At 46.1% G+C, this 18,541-nt stretch overlaps 1 protein-coding gene across 1 annotated transcript in view; it reads left to right on the plus strand.

Annotated features, from left to right (window-relative positions):
- The first annotated feature begins 1,084 nt into the window (after positions 1-1,084).
- The window catches only part of LOC146075937 (uncharacterized), a 56,828-nt gene continuing 39,371 nt past the window's right edge, over positions 1,085-18,541 (plus strand). The window contains exon 1 of the mRNA XM_083185636.1: positions 1,085-2,853. Coding sequence (XP_083041762.1) covers positions 1,613-2,853 — 1,241 coding nt within the window. The 5' untranslated portion in view covers positions 1,085-1,612. The remainder of the gene's footprint in view (positions 2,854-18,541) is intronic.

Genomic DNA, 18,541 nt, shown 5'->3' on the forward strand with positions numbered 1-18,541 from the left:
GCGTGCGGCTGCACATGCGCACCAGCCCTCCCGCGGCCATTTTTACTATTGGCTGCTTATATTACTTCTACTTAATGATGCTGGCCGCAGCCATATTTGTTTAAGGAAAACTGCTGCGGCTGTGCGGTCCGCGGCCCAGCCAGGGGGGGTGAGCAGCCACTTTATGTCAATTATGGGCCGGCCCACCGGGAAATGTCCCGGTTTCCCGGCATGCCAATCCGCCCATGTTGGAGGGGGTGGTATGTGGTGTGGTCAAGGGTGTTTGTGAATTGTTTCTGGCTTGTGCGCAGGCATAGCTTTCTAGCTGGGCTGCGGCTGTGCTATTGCAGATTTTCCCCAGTATAACTGCCAAGTGCGGTGCTGGTGTCTCCATACACACACACACACACACACACAATATCAGTATTACATTTCTGCACTAGGGGACTTGGCTATCTTAATCTATGTCACTCCACAATGATGCTACAGTTGCTTTATGCAGTTCTATTTTAATGGCAAGCTGAATTCTACAGTTTAGATACATGAAGGGCTTCAGGATCCAGCACAATCTCGCTGGCAATCTCCCTTGGCAACAAATACAATGTCCCACTCTGTCCAGATGGTACAACACAGAGCCCTCTAGCCCTCTGGTAACTGAGCCAACACTAAACTGATCTTATCCGCTGACAATAAACACAGACTATGCAGTTTATGCCCCGCAGCAGCCTCTTGGTAATAACATCTCCTGCGGACTACAACAGCCCACCACTTCCAGGCATCTGACGCTGTCTCCTGCTGGCATGACCACCTAGGTCCTTACAGAATTAAGGTTCCTGGCCGCTGGTAAGCAATGTGCTCATGCAGCCTCACAGATGACCACTGGGCCCACGGCTCCCATGAATGGCAGCTCGGTGGAGCGTTACACAGCAGCGGGTGCAGGTATTGTCTGCTTTCCTCTCACGTCGATGTCTGCCGGTGCTTCCCGCCCTGCAGCTATCAGGAAGGGAATATCAGCCAGGGAGCTCTTGCTTCTACTCCAGGACAGGCCAACCTGTGGCTCTCCAGATGTTGTGAAACTACAAATCCCAGCATGCCTTGCCACAGTTTTAACACTCCCGTATAGCAAAACTGTGGCAAGGCATGATGGGGTTTTTAGTTTCACAACATCTGGAGAGCCACAGGTTGGCGAGTCCTGTTCTACTCCCACGCTGCCAAGGTCATGCCCCTAGCACTTTGCAACGAATTTTAATAAAAATATGCTCGGCTCTTACAATCCTGCTATAGCATGGCAGGACTAGAAGGACTGTTTAACGCACAAGGAGGCTGGATGTATGTGGACACATCTGTACACGAATATATAATCAGTGACTGATACTTGTTATTGTGTATAAATATATATCTTATACAATATAAGTAGTGTTATCCTGGTAACCATTATGCTTTTACATATTAACTTTCTTACAGGACATATAAGGAGCAGGATTCTAACTAAGACGACGTGGAAAGGGACATTATTCTCCGATCAAGCCAACTAAATACATCATCTCCTTACACCTCAGGAGGAGGAACAAAAGCAATTTTATTTTCTGGATAGAAGAAACCTTCAGCAACTAATTTGTTTCTCACCTCATACATGATGAGCCTCACAGGAGAGAAACCACATGTGTGCTCTGAGTGTGACAAAGGCTTTACATATATATCACAGCTTCTCATACATCAGAGGAGTCACACAGGAGAGAAACCACATGTGTGCTCTGAGTGTGACAAAGGCTTTACATATAAATCACAACTTCTCATACATCAGATGAGTCACACTGGAGAGAAGCCACATAAATGTTCTAAATGCAGCAAATGTTTTTCCCGGAAGTCACAGCTTGTCCTACATCAGAGGAGTCACACAGGAGAGAAGCCATATAAATGTTCTGAATGCAGCAAATGTTTTTCCCAGATGTCACAGCTTGTTATACATCAGAGGAGTCACACAGGAGAGAAGCCATATAAATGTTCTGAATGCAGCAAATGTTTTTCCTGTAAGGCACATCTTGTTATACATCAGAGGAGTCACACAGGAGAAAAGCCATATAAATGTTCTGAATGCAGCAAATGTTTTTCCTGTAAGGCACATCTTGTTATACATCAGAGGAGTCACACAGGAGAGAAACCACATGTGTGCTCTGAGTGTGACAAAGGCTTTACATATGAATCACATCTTCTCAGACATCAGAGGAGTCACACAGGGGAGAAGCCATATAAATGTTCTGAATGCAGCAAATGTTTTGCCCGGAAGTCACAGCTTGTCCTACATCAGAGGAGTCACACAGGAGAGAAGCCATATAAATGTTCTGAATGCAGCAAATGTTTTTCCCAGATGTCACAGCTTGTCCTACATCAGAGGAGTCACACAGGAGAGAAGCCATATAAATGTTCTGAATGCAGTAAATGTTTTTCAGAGAAGTCACAGCTTGTCCTACATCAGAGGAGTCACACAGGAGAGAAGCCATATAAATGTTCTGAATGCAGCAAATGTTTTTCTCAGAAGTGTCATCTTGTCACACATCAGAGGATTCACACAGGAGAGAAGCCATATAAATGTTCTGAATGCAGCAAATCTTTTTCCCATAAGTCACATCATGTTGTACATCAGAGGAGTCACACAGGAGAGAAACCATATAAATGTTCTGAATGCAGCAAATCTTTTTCCAATAAGTCACATCTTGTCCTACATCAGAGGATTCACACAGGAGAGAAGCCATATAAATGTTCTGAATGCAGCAAATGTTTTACCCTGAAGTCACATCTTGTCCTACATCAGAGGAGTCACACAGGAGAGAAGCCATATAAATGTTCTGAATGCAGTAAATGTTTTTCTTATAAGTCACAGCTTGTTATACATCAGAGGAGTCACACAGGAGAGAGGCCATATAAATGTTCTGAATGCAGCATATGTTTTTCTGATAAGTCACAGCTTGTTATACATCAGAGGAGTCACACAGGAGAGAAACTAAAAATGCTGTGAATGCAGGTAGAGTGTTACTAGAAAGACAATACAGATGTATCGGGATTCATCGTTGCAGGTGATGGCGATGGCGTCGCCATCACCTGTATCCCCGCCATCTGTATGCCGGAAGGGGACGCGCGCGCACGTCCTCTTCCGACGGTGCTGCCCCCCCCCCCCGCAGTGCCTCGGGTCCCCCCTGCCTCTCGAGCGGGAGGCGGACAGTAATGCGTCCGCCTCGCCGCCCGGATACTAAGACGCGCGTGCGTGGGGGACGCACGCGCGTCTCAGTCAGCAACATGCTGCTGGTGGATCGCCAGCAAGGATAAGACCTGCTACATCTGTACTTATTAATCCCTTGAGTCACTCTGAGGGCCTGAATGCAGCATATTTCATATATAATTAAGGTAACTTGTAACACCACAATATGCATGCAATGGATACAATTTTTTCCTAGTGTGAGAAGTGTTTTTTATAAATCAGTCCTAATAGTCTGGAGCGGTCTGACAAGTGGATTTTGGGGCACTTTTTCCCTGGGACGAAATGTCTGTTAGGAACTAGAGTTGCAATATAACAACATACAGTGGTGATGGGGCTGCTGGTACTGAGCTCTGTAATATACAGCTGTTCTGCTGGTGCTGGCACTGAGCTCTGTAATATACAGCTGATCTGCTGGTACTGACCTCTGTAATATACAGCTGTTCTGCTGGTGCTGGCATTGAGCTCTGTAATATACAGCTGTTCTTCTGGTACTGAACTCTGTAATATACAGCTGTTCTGCTGGTGCCAGTAATGAGCTCTGTAATATATAGCTGTTCTGCTGGTGCCAGTACTGAGCTCTGTAATATACAGCTGTTCTGCAGGTGCCGGTACTGTGCTCTGTAATATACAGCTGTTCTGCTGATGCTGGTACTGAGCTCTGTAATATATAGCTGTTCTGCTGGTGCCAGTAATGAGCTCTGTAATATATAGCTGTTCTGCTGGTGCCAGTATTGAGCTCTGTAATATACAGCTGTACTGCTGGTGCCAGTACTGAGCTCTGTAATATACAGCTGTACTGCTGGTGCTGGTACTGAGCTCTGTAATATACAGCTGTTCTGCTGGTGCTTGTACTTAGCTCTGTAATATACAGCTGTTCTGCTGGTGTCGGTACTGAGCTATATAATATACAGCTGTTCTGCTGGTGCCGGTATTGAGCTCTGTAATATACAGCTGTACTGCTTCTCCTGGTACTGAGCTCTGTAATATACAGCTGTTCTGCTGGTGCTGGTACTGAGCTCTGTAATATACAGCTGTTCTGCTGGTGCTGGTACTGAGCTCTGTAATATACAGCTGTTCTGCTGGTGCTGGTACTGAGCTCTATAATATACAGCTGTTCTGCTGGTGCCGGTACTGAGCTCTATAATATACAGCTGTTCTGCTGGTGCAGGTACTGAGCTCTGTAATATACAGCTGTTCTGCTGGTGCAGGTACTGAGCTCTGTAATATACAGCTGTTCTGCTGGTGCTGGTACTGAGCTCTGTAATATACAGCTGTTCTGCTGGTGCCGGTACTGAGCTCTGTAATATACAGCTGTTCTGCCGGTGCCGGTACTGAGCTCTGTAATATACAGCTGTTCTGCTGATGCCTGTACTGAGCTCTGTAATATACAGCTTACTACTGGTGCTGGTACTGAGCTCTGTAATATACAGCTGTTCTGCTGGTGCCGGCACGGAAATGTGTAATATACAGCTGTTCTGCTGGTGCCGACACGGAGATGTGTAATATACAGCTGTTTTGCTGGTGCCGGTACTGAGCTCTGTAATATACAGCTGTACTACTGGTGCTGGTACTGAGATGTGTAATATACAGCTGTTCTGCTGGTGCCGGTACGGAGATGTGTAATATACAGCTGTTCTACTGGTGTTGGTACTGAGATGTGTAATATACAGCTGTACTGCTGGTGCCGGTACTGAGCTCTGTAATATACAGCTGTTCTGCTGGTGCCGGTACGGAGATGTGTGATATACAGCTGTTCTGCTGGTACTGGTACTGAGATGTGTAATATACAGCTGTTCTGCTGGTGCCGGTACGGAGATGTGTAATATACAGCTGTTCTGCTGGTGCTGGTACGGAGATGTGTAATATACAGCTGTTCTACTGGTTCCGGTACTGAGATGTGTAATATACAGCTGTTCTGCTGGTGCCGGTACTAAGATGTGTAATATACAGCTGTTCTACTAGTTCCGGTACTGAGATGTGTAATATACAGCTGTTCTGCTGATGCCGGTACTGAGATGTGTAATATACAACTGTTCTGCTGGTGCCGGTACTGAGATGTGTAATATACAGCTGTTCTACTGGTTCCGGTACTGAGATGTGTAATATACAGCTGTTCTGCTGGTGCCGGTACTGAGCTCTGTAATATACAGCTGTACTACTGGTGCCGGTACGGAGATGTGTAATATACAGCTGTACTACTGGTGCCGGTACGGAGATGTGTAATATACAGCTGTTCTACTGGTGCCGGTACTGAGATGTGTAATATACAGCTGTTCTACTGGTTCCGGTACTAGATGTGTAATATACAGCTGTTCTGCTGGTGCCGGTACTGAGATGTGTAATATACAGCTGTTCTGCTGGTGCTGGTACTGAGATGTGTAATATACCTCTGTACTACTGGTGCCGGTACGGAGATGTGTAATATACAGCTGTACTACTGGTGCCTGTACTGAGCTCTGTAATATACAGCTGTTCTGCTGGTGCCGGTACTGAGATGTGTAATATACAGCTGTACTACTGGTGCCGGTACTGAGATGTGTAATATACAGCTGTATTACTGGTGCCGGTACTGAGATGTGTAATATACAGCTGTTCTGCTGGTGCCGGTACTAGATGTGTAATATACAGCTGTTCTGCTGGTGCCGGTACGGAGATGTGAAATATACAGCTGTTCTGCTGGTTCCGGTACTGAGATGTGTAATATACAGCTGTTCTACTGGTGCCGGTACGGAGATGTGTAATATACAGCTGTTCTGCTGGTGCCAGTACTGAGATGTGTAATATACAGCTTGTGGAAGTTGAGTTTGCACATCTATGTTGCTAATGTCTCGCGATCATCTTGTACGACATTTAAATACGCAGTTTTTGTAGTTTAGCTTCATGAAAGAATCAGAAATTGATTAATGGCGATCGTGATGCATTACTTACAATCATTGTGATATTCCTAACACATTCACATTATGTATTTTCATAAATGTTAGGATATTGCAGTCCCCATATTATTGCTTGATATTGTTAGAATCACCGTCACAGACGCAACCTCACTAGACCACCTGTTTTCATTAAGACTTGTCAAAGACCCACAGGCACGCCTTCTGTTCTACATGCAAAGATGGGATTTAGGCCCAGGAAATAGGAAAATTATACCAACACTGACAGTGATTGTGGGGGTAGCAAATAAGCTAATATTATACCACTGGATCAAGCGATCAGCGCCGCCCATAAGGGAACTGGAAAATATGATTCTAAGAATTATATATATGGAAAGGAAAGCTACTCTCCCAGGTATAGAAATGGGTATTATTAAATACTACAAAAAATGGGGATTATATAGCGTAGTGTAAGAGAGAATGTGATGCGGCTGTATGTAGAACAATTTAAACATGCTGGGGATAGGCATATGAATATCCTTACAGAGAAATAAGGATTAAAAAGGGTTGAGATTACCTGAAGGATAAAAAAGGGGCAGACTAGATGGGCCAAATGGTTCTTATCTGCCGTCAAATTCTATGTTTCTATGATAACACCACCTGGGCAATAAGGAGGCAGATGGAACAGCTTGAGGTGAACAGTATGACATTTTGATGGCAGTACTTATAGGCAATTATGAATCATAAGGGTTAGAAGGCAATGAGTCCCCCGTGTTTGATGTGTCCCTTGTCCTTATGTGTGATCCTATGTAGTTTTGTTTGTGGTAGAGAAGGACAATTACAGAAATGTGGTCAGGGGAAAGTAGCATAAGGATTGAAATATAAAGAAATACATGCAAATAAGGTTTCTTTTTTATAAGAATTAACATGGGGATGAGACCAGCATTCATGAACTGGGAGTATCTATCCTTTTACAGCACAGAAAGAAACAAGTAATAAAGGGGGGTAAAAATATACTGCATCATACCCTCCAACTGTACCGATTTAGCCGGTACAGTACAGTTTTTTTACGGTCTGTACTGGCTAAAAATGGATGTACCGATTGTACCGGTATTTATCTGCCAGAGTCAATGGAGTTGCCATTGTCTCCATTGTCTCTGGAGTCCGGCTCCTGGGGTCAAAGAAAGGAGGAGCGGAGCTTTAACAGCATCCACTGTTGCTCCCGCTCCGTGACTGTGGGTGCCGGTTTCTGGTCGTGGGCGTGATGTGTCACATCCGACCGTGACCACAGGGGGGCTGGGTGGCTGTGACGCTGACTGGGCCTGGGCTCAAGTGTCTGGTCGCGGGCGTGACGTGTCTTCTGCCCGCGACCTTAACAGAGGGGCCGGGTGCCGGCCAGGAACCTTGCCTGCCTCCCGAGTATGACTCCATCCATTATCTACAGTGCGCAGCGCAGCTCCTCCCCTCCAGGAACTTCAAGATCCCAGGCTGGCAGGCTTTATATTAAAAGAGCTGGAGGCCGGATGAAGAAGCACTCTCTTCGTCCCACGCACCCACCAGCAAGCAGTGCCTGCAGTGTTGCTGTGCGTGTGGTAGATGTGGATGGTGGGGGGTGCAAAAATGCCCAGTGAACATTCGGAAAGGGGGTGTGGCCACGCCCACTTTATCCAAGGCCATGCCCCCTTCTCGAATGTGTACCGATTTCTACCCTTAAAATGTTGGAGGGTATGCTGCATCCAAATAAAATCCAAGGAAATTATATGAAATAGAAGAAGATGGAAAGGCGGGGGGGGGGGGGGGGGGGGGAGGGAGGCGGGGGGAGGGAATGGGAGGTACACAAGCAATAAAATAGTATTGTACACAGAGGGTGTCACATCGTATTAGGAGGAAATGTAGAGAGCACCACTCTAGAAAACACATAGGGCAGTATTTAGGGGTGAATTTATGAAGCTTGGAGAAGTGTTATCTATCCCCATAAAGAACGTTATGAGCAAGGTGATAATGGTTTGGCCAATCAGCTACAATATGTAAATTGACAGGTAAGAGCTGATTGGCTGAACCATTATCACCTTGCTCATAACGTTCTTTATGGGGATAGATATCACTTCTCCAAGCTTCATAAATTCACCCCTTAATGAGGCCAATTCGCCATGTTTCACAGCGAATTCATTGGAAGGTGATTTTTTGGGTCAGAAAGTGAATCACCCTATTCAACGTGCACTTTTCGCCATCTTTCTAAGTGATTTTCGCCACGTGTCACCGTGTAGCAAATCGCCATCTTTTCATGGTGAAGTGGAAAGTGAACTTTTAAAATAAAGTTTTTTTGGTGTCAAAAAATCCGGAATTTTATTCTGTAAAGGGGCATGCTGTTCTTATTCATGTGCTTATAGCAGTTTGAGAACCACTGTATTAGTCGATATGATAAAAATATCGGAGGAGGCTCCTCATCAAAATAACGAAGTATCATGAGACGGATAAAACCCCAGATATGAATGCGGTTACTAAACCATGTGGATATATATAATATGTTTATAAAGGATAAAGACAGAAATTGGAGTTAGAGGAAAGAGGAGTCAAATTGCGAATAATGTGAATAATATGTTTTTGTGAGTTAAATTTCAATGTGATGAAACAAGCAGGAACCATGAACTGTAAATGTCCTTTCTATGTTTATATGTGGAAAAATGCAAGAAAATAAAATGTTATAACAAAAAAAAATCTCACTAGATCAATATTAATATCCATAAAGGTACAGCTCCAGAGATGTCAAATAACATGGTGTGTGTGTGTATATATGTGTGTGTGTGTGTATATATGTGTGTGTGTATATATATATATATATATATATATATATATATATATATATATATATATATATATATATATATAATATATATCAGTGCTATTTTTGTAGGAAAATAGGTTCAGGAACTGTGGGCGGGGCAGAAAGTGGGCGACTATGTGGGAGGAGCTACAAAAGGGGCGGGGCATTACATAAAAAACTACATATAATTCCTCCCAACAGTGGCTGTAACATAACAATCCCCAGCAGCAAAGTGGACAATATGCTCGCGCCTTAGGCACGCGCTCAAAAAACAGGGGTGTAGCCTCACTGCAAGGGGCACAGCATTGCAGGAAAAGACTACTTTATACCGCAGTTTTGCAACCTGCATTATATTGCAACCAGTGTTATGTTACTGCCACTGGCCCATTATACATATACCCCACTCCGTAACGCTTATTATACATATGCCACACACAGAGATTCCCATTATACATATTCCACACACCGTGATGCCCAATTATACATATGCCACACACCGTGATGCCCAATTATACATATGCCACACACCGTGATGCCCAATTATACATATGCCACACACCGTGATGCTCAATTATACATATGCCACACACCGTGATGGCCATTATACATATTCCACACACCGTGATGCCCAATTATACATATGCCACACACCGTGATGCCCAATTATACATATGCCACACACCGTGATGCCCAATTATACATATGCCACACACCGTGATGCTCAATTATACATATGCCACACACCGTGATGCCCAATTATACATATGCCACACACCGTGATGCCCAATTATACATATGCCACACACCGTGATGCCCAATTATACATACTGTATGCCACACATCGTGATGGCCATTATACATATGCCACACACCGTGATGCCCAATTATACATATGCCACACACCGTGATAGCCATTATACATATGCCACACACCGTGATGGTCATTATACATATGCCACACACCGTGATGACCATTATACATATGCCACACACCGTGATGCCCAATTATACATACTGTATGCCACACATCATGATGGCCATTATACATATGCCACACACCGTGATGCCCAATTATACATATGCCACACACCGTGATGCCCAATTATACATATGCTACGAACCGTGATGCCCAATTATACATATGCCACACACCGTGATGGCCATTATACATATGCCACACACTGAGATGCCCATTATACATATTCCACACACCGTGATGCCCAATTATTCATGTTCCACACAACGTGATGCCCAATTATACATATGCCACACACCGTGATGCTCAATTATACATATGCCACACACCGTGATGCCCAATTATACATATGCCACACACTGTGATGCCCATTATACATATGCCACACACCGTGATGCCCAATTATACATACTGTATGCCACACATCGTGATGGCCATTATACATATGCCACACACCGTGATGCCCAATTATACATATGCCACACACCGTGATAGCCATTATACATATGCCACACACCGTGATGGTCATTATACATATGCCACACACCGTGATGACCATTATACATATGCCACACACCGTGATGCCCAATTATACATACTGTATGCCACACATCATGATGGCCATTATACATATGCCACACACCGTGATGCCCAATTATACATATGCCACACACCGTGATGCCCAATTATACATATGCTACGAACCGTGATGCCCAATTATACATATGCCACACACCGTGATGGCCATTATACATATGCCACACACTGAGATGCCCATTATACCTTTGCCACACACTGAGATGCCCATTATACATATGCCACTTACAGAGATGCCCGTTATACATATGCCATACACTGAGATGCCCGTTATACATATGCCACACACTGAGATGCCCGTTATACATATGCCACATACAGAGATGCCTATTAAAAATATGCCACACACAGAGATGCCCGTTATACATATGCCACACACAGAGATGCCTGTTATACATATGCCACACACATAGATGCCCGTTATACATATGCCACACACTGAGATGCCCATTATACATATGCCACACACTGAGATACCCATTAAACATATGCAACACACTGAGATGCACGTTATACATATGTCACACACAGAGATGCCCGTTATACATATGCCACAGACTGAGATGCCCGTTATACATATGCCACACACTGAGATGCCCATTATACATATGCCACACACTGAGATGCCCGTTATACATATGCTACATACAGAGATGCCCATTAAACATTTGCCACACACAGAGATGCCCGTTATACATATGGCCCACACAGAGATGCCCGTTATACATATGCCACACACAGAGATGCTTGTTATACATATGGCCCACACAGAGATGCCCATTACACATTTGACACTTAAGTGCCACTTACCTACATGCTCAATGCCAGGGGCTTCATGCTCAATGAAGGGTTGCAGGCCCACAAGCTCTCACCTGTCCAGCTCCCGCTCCCTGGACATGTCAGTCAGGCTGCCACCAGAGCCTCCCAGGTCACCAGATCCTCTCCTGTCCGCAGCAGCCCCTGATCCAGCGCAGCTCTTGGTCCGGAAGATCCTAGAGAATCCTCAGCGACCCCTTCCTCCCTGCTCCCCTCCGGGCTGCCGCCCCGGCCTGTCCCTCCACGGCCTCCGCTGCTGCTGCGGCGTCCTCCTCCTCTTCCAGCCTCCGGGCCTCGGGCGCCTCCAGCACTAGCAGGGCACCGCTGGTCTCTTCGCACGGGCACCTCCTCCACTCCGGCCCCTGGCTCCGTGGAGGCCTCCGCGTCCTCCTCCCCCCGGAACACCATGAGCCTGGGTCTTGCCGCCTCCTCCCCGGCCTCTGCTCTGCAGCCTAGCAGCAGGCTTAGCACCCGGTAGGAAGCGGCATCCTCCTCTGCCGCTGCGCCTCGCATGACCCCGGTGGCTCTGCAGGCCCCGGCCCGAGCCTCCTCCAGCTCCGCTCCCCGGACTCCAGGAGAGAGACATGCTGCTAAAATTCATATCTCCCGCTGGACCGCTAGCCAATAGGCGCTCACGGTCCAGCAGCCACCAGTTGATTGGCTGCTGGACCGCAAGCGCCCATTGGCTAGTGGTCCAGCGTGAGACGTGAATGTTACTGCTGCATGTCTCTCTCCTGGACTTCATCCATAAACAGCGGGCAGGGGAGAGGGGTGCGGGCAGGCGATGCGGGTGGAGCAGGTTCCGGAACGCCGTTGCTGATGACGTCATTTTTAATTTGAGCTTCAGGAACGGCGTTCCGGCTGAAAAATAGCCCTGTATATATATATATATATATATATATATATATATATATATATATATATGAGTCAGGTAGCGCACGGCGAATAAATGAATAACACAACGCAGGTAAATGTCCAAACCTTTTCGATGTATTAGAATCACATCTTCATCAGGAACAACAGAAAGCATAAAGAAACATACCTTATAACCCCACCAGATCACACGTGAAAGCCCACGGGTTGCCGAGCCCGAACAGACGCGCCCACTGATGACATCATCATGTCGTGCCGGTTACCATGGTTACAGTATTCTGACAGCCTGCAAAAAGTGACATATACCTTTAAGTAAACAGATAATCACATAATCACATAGTAAAGGGCTGATGCATAGCGGAACTGTTCAATGCGTGTAGCTACACAAGCGTCACAGTGTCAGTGAACCAAGGGGGGACGCGTCGGGCTGGGTGCGTGTCAATCGCAATGCAGATGGTGTCATGCAAGTAAATGCAACAGTAGTTGAAATAAATATCAGAGAAAGCAGTGAAGTCCCGCAGATTCATTGAGGCCCCTGGGTGAGAGAGTACCTAGTCTGTGAATCCAGCGGGCTTCTTTTTGTAAGAGGCGAAGTCCCCGATCCCCGCATCTCAAACGGGGCGGTTCATAATTGATGTTCATGTATTTGAGAGTAGCGATACTATGCCCGGATTGCACGAAATGCCGTGCAACCGGTTGCTCACTATGCCCACTCGTAATCGCTGCCCTGATTGCAGTTTTGTGTGATGCCATCCTCTCGCGTAGTGTACGCTCGGTTTTACCGACGTAGCTAAGTCCACACGGACATGTTATAATGTATACAATGAATCTAGTCGTACATGTGACTCGGTGGCAGATGGTGAAACGAAAGCCGGTATGGGGATGCGGGAAATCTCTGCCGGTAATCAATGATGGACATACCGCGCAGTTTAGACAGCGAAAGCAGCCCTTACGTAATTGTAAGAAGCCACTCTGCTCCGAGGTCGCTTGTTTGAGACCCGTGATGTCAGCCTTGACTAAAATATCGCATATGTTCCTGCCACGGCTGTAGCATGGCATCACCCTGGTGTCCTGCAGGTTAAGCTCAGGGTCAGAGCTAACTATTGGCCATGTCTCATTGGTAATCTTTTTAATGTCCTTACTTGCTACATTGTAGTGGTTGACCCAAGGGAACCGATTGGACAGTGTCTTTTTGGTTTTACAGATTAGGGTGGACCGGAGTGCTTTGGCCTTTGCCAAGGCAAGTTGTGGCCTCTCATATATCCTCTCAATGCAAAGTTGTCAATCATCCTGTCAATGTGCGTGATGGCCATCTGTCTATCAGAGCATATGCGTATTGCTCTGAGGAATTGGGAGTAAGGGAGTGAGAATTTTAAGTTGGTCGGATGAAAGCTATTGGCATGTAGGACCGTATTCCGGTCGGTGGGTTTACAGTATAATTCGGTGGACAGACTACCCTCTTTGAGATTGACCTGGACATCCAGGTAGTGTACCTGCTCTCTGCTTATGTCAAAGGTAAATTGTACCGGATGGTTGGACCTATTGTGTGTTTCTATGAAAGCTACTAATGCTTGTTCACTGCTTGTCCACATAATGAACAAGTCATCTATATACCTCTGATAAGTAAGCAAATGGGGAAAGAAATCATGGTTGTTAAATAAAATATCATCCTCTATGGCATACATATAAGCATTCGCATACGATGGAGCCACGGCAGACCCCATCGCACACCCTGATGTCTGAACATAGAAAGCACCATTGAATAGGAAGTAATTACATGTCAAAACCATTTCAAGTAAATCTATCACAAGATCCACATCAGGACCGGTATACCATGGATTGTCATGTATCAGCCGTCTAACAGCAGCCATCCCTTCATCATTGGGGATGACTGTGTAAAGGCTGGAAATGTCCATGCTACACAGTATGGTATCAGCAGGTATCGTCGTGATGTTGAGCAATTTATTAAGAAAAGCGGTAGTGTCAAGTAAATGTCTCGGATGATTAACAATGCATGGTTGCAAAATCATATCAAGGTAAGTTGAAACCTTCTGAAAGACCCCACCCCTAGCCGAAATGAGGGGGGTTCACTAGCGATTTATGTATCTTGGGGAGTGAATATAAAACCGGCACCGTCGGGGTGTCATTATACAATGCCGTCGCCAGCTTGCGGTCAATTTTGTTCATACTCACGGCCAGATTCAGACGGTCGAGCAGGCGCTTATTGAACGTCAGGGTAGGGTCAAGGTTGAGTAGTCTGTAAACCTTGACATCACTCAGTTGACGGTAAAGTTCTTTAGAGTAATCAGACAGGTCCTGGATCACGATCGCCCCGCCTTTGTCGGTGGGGCGGATGATAATGTCTTTGTAATCCGCAAGATTTTTCAGGGCCCGGAACTCATCACCACTGAGGTTGGGATAACCCATATCGCCGGTGGTCGTCCGTATCACCTCCTTATTGACAGATTGGTCAAGTACACGGTTGAAGGTCTTGATCGATGCGTTGTATGAAACTGGATCGAAGCGAGAGCGCTTCTGGAGATGCCGTAGGGCCGCAGGGAGATGGGGTGTATCGTCACCAGTCGGGGTAGCCTTGCTACCTTTGAAGTGTTCATGTAATTTTAGTTGACGATTCATTTTATATTTCTCGATTGTCCACTGCATGGGATCAAGGTGTACTGTGGGCACAAAAGACAAACCACGTCGTAACACACTTTCTTCTGTTTTAGTCAGGGGGTGTTGTGAGAGATTGAAGATCAGGTTCTCGGGTTCAGGGGTGGGCGACCCACCCTGCCCTGACCTTTTCCACTTGCCTTCCCTCTGCCTTTGGCCGCCGCGGCGGGTCCTTTTTCTCGTGCGCCGCGTCCGCGATGGGGTCCTACCCCTAAAGGGGATTGTCTGCTGCTGTTGGGATTGTCAGTTGGAATATCGGATTCACTATTGGTGCCCTGGTCCTGAGACGAGTCAGATTGCCAGAGTTGGCGATAGTTTCTGGGCTTGAAGCGTCTATTGCGCTGTCTGTCACTATTACCAGTGCCAGCGGTAGACTCTGTTCTGTTCGTAATCATCAATGACTTTTGACAGTTTGTCTTTTTTAAATTGGATTAAATCCTGTTTGTAGGATGCAATCTGGTTATCCAATCAATTGATCCAATCTTGTGACTCGTCTTCTTTGAAAGCGCCCAAGTGCTTGTGTTCAAATTCGGCAATGCGTTCTTTTGCAATGGACAGCTACCGAGCAGACTCTTCAATTACCAGTAGGAGCAGATCAAAGCTGCATTTATTGAGTAAAGCGATCCACTGTTTAACAAATGTAGAGTTATTGCGCCCGATGGTAGGGGAATTGTTCACTCTGAAACCATGTGGGATTCTCTTCTCTTTGTAGTAATCACTAAATGTGATACCGTGGTATAGATAATCGATTTTTTTTTGTTTCAACTTAACCCAATCACGGTAAAGGTAATTTAGGGGAAGAGTCTCTAGTTCATCCTGGAACTTCTGTCCAAACAGAATCCTGTCAGCTTCAGCTTCTGAGAAGGTTACGAAGACACCCTGGGTTATTTTGGAGGGCACCAGTACCAATTGACTTATTTACCAGGTGTGCTGCCTATTGGAATATATATATATATATATATATATATATACAGGTGTGCTGCCTATTGGAATATATATATATATGTGTATATATATATATATATATATATATATATATAAGTCCTGGGGGGGCGGCACTCCAAGCGATGATATCTATAATGAAATGGCAAATGAGCCGGTGCCCTCCACTGACAGTTAGTGGCTGTCAATCTGTATATGTCTCTGTGGTGTCGGCGGCACTCGGAAATAAAACACACACCCAACTGTGATGCCAACGTTTCGAGGCTCGGCCACCTCTTTATCAAGGTGCTCAAACAACAAACAATGCTCAAAACGTGTTTAAATACCTGTACAGCTCCTGTCAGTTCCCGTGGCTTGGTCCGGCGTCTCCGGCGGCTGCTGATGACGTCACCCGAGATCCGTCACAGGCCGTGGGAACGAGAGGTAATCACACTTCAAAAAAACTTTTACTCTGTGAAAAAAACATGGTACAAACAATGTAAGGTCCACTATATGACATATCACATAATGTACATGCAATTCTAAAAAAAAAACATTTCATTCAGTGTTAAAGTGCCTAGTGCATTGAAATGGAAGCGGTCATCTATTAGAATGAATTTAGGTCTACAGTCATTAGGTCGACCCCACTAAGTCGACTGGCAGGAAGGTCGACCTGACTTAAGGTCGACATGGGCCAAGGTCGACATGACTTAAGGTCAAATTTGCATAAAGGTCGACATGAGGAAGGTCGACTGGTCATAAGGTCGACATGGGGTTTTTCACTGTTTTTTGAGCCGACATGTGCCGACAGGCGGTATTTCATGCCCTACCATCCACTAGGGCGTGGAGGAGGTTATTAAAGCTGTGGCGAGCGAAGCAAGCCACCGTGCCCGAAGCATCGCGAGGGTCCGATTCTCATTGCCAACTGTGTCCATGTCGACTGTGTCGACATTCGGATTAAAAAACAGTGAAAAACCCATGTCGACCTTATGACCAGTCGACCTTCCTCATGTCGACCTTTATGCAAATTCGACCTTAAGTCATGTCGACATTGGCCCATGTCGACCTTAAATCAGGTCGACCTTCCTGTCAGTCGACTTAGTGGGGTCGACCTAATGACTGTAGACCTAAGTTCATTCTGATAGATGTGCCGATTCCATTGAAATGATGTACTGCATTTCCATTTAAAGTGACAGTGCTTAATAAAGTGCATATACATACAAGTTGACCTACAAGTGCAAACAACCCCTAAAACATACAGAAAAATATATTTAAAATGTTACTGCTGTGTTTCCTTCTATGTCAAAGCATCCTGCATTACACATTTACTGTACAGGAACATGTTATACCGCTCTGCGGGCCCAGTGTCGACACTGTTCTGTGTCGATTGCTGTACTCAACGGTGCCTTTACCAAGCTAAGCTAGATGTTATCATGAGGGCTGACCTGGCGCTGTCCGTTTTATTTTATAAAAAGCACGACAAACCTGCGTGCTCGTTCAGGCCTCTGGGGGCCAGGGTACCCAAACGATGTATCCAGCGGCACTCCAACTGGAGTAACCGCAATGACCTGTCCCCTCCTCTAGAAAGTGGGGGGACATGGTCAATAATCCGATACCTCAATGCTGTGAGGCTATGTCGTGCTTCAACAAAATGTCTTGCAACCGGCTGGTCGCTGTGTCCAGTTGCCAAAGCTGTCTTGATGGCCGACCGGTGGGCCGCAGCCCTTTCTTTGAATGTACGGTCGGTCTTGCCGAAATAGTGTCGGCCACAAGGACAGCTTATCAGGTATATCACGAATTTGGTGGAACAACCAACCCTCTGAAAGATTTTAAACTTTTTCCCGGAGTACGGATGATGGAAAGTGTCTCCCGGGGTTAGGTAGCTGCACGTAGTGCATCCGCAGCACCTGTAACAACCCCCCTTGGGTTTACCCAAAAAAGAAGGGTTAGCAGGGAGTGGAAAGCTGACGTCATTTTTGACTAAAAAGTCTTTTATATTCTTGCCTCGGGTGTAAAGGCCCCCATACACTATGCGATTTTCGGCCGATTTCGGCCCTTTGGGCCGATAAATCGGATGAAATCGGCCGAAAATCGCATGTGTTTGACATCTGATCTGATCTGATGCGCGTTCCCGTGCTCATCAGATTGGATCAGGTGGTCGTACCTGCAGAACATAAGATATATCGGAATCTGAGCCATCGTGAGTGCTTTTTAGCACCCACGATGTTTCAGATGCGATATATCTATATGTAGCACTCTGGGTACCTCCTTCAGGTGCGCGGCCATCCTCCAACCCCTCAGTGACAGTAGCAGCAGCCGGCATCACAGGAAGGGGCAGGCGCGATTGGAGGGAAGAGGGCAGAGGGCGGCAGTGACACACTCTTCCCTGCTTCAATCTGGAATGACAAGCAGCACTGGCTTTAGAGCCCGGACTCTTTCTCTCCCCTGCCGCTGAATATAAGAACGGGCTGTAGAGCCCCCACCCCTCCCTTTCTCCTGAATGTCCGCACTCTGCACAGGCTGTAGAGCCCGGACCTCTCCCCTGCTGCTGGACGAATGACACCGTGGGCAGCAGGGCCCGGACCCCCCCCCCCTCCCCCTTTCCCCAGCTCGTATAAAACTAAATAAATTTTGGCTTGTGAGGAGAAGTGCCAGACAGTGGTGTCTGTTATCTAGTGCTAGGAGACGGACACAGTATATGTGTCAGTGTGCATTAGACATTCACAGGTCTCTGCTGCTAGTGGTTATGCTGTCTG

The sequence above is a fragment of the Crinia signifera genome, chromosome 4 (assembly GCF_055691185.1).
Source record: "Crinia signifera chromosome 4, ASM5569118v1, whole genome shotgun sequence".
Classification (NCBI taxonomy): Eukaryota; Metazoa; Chordata; class Amphibia; order Anura; family Myobatrachidae; genus Crinia; species Crinia signifera.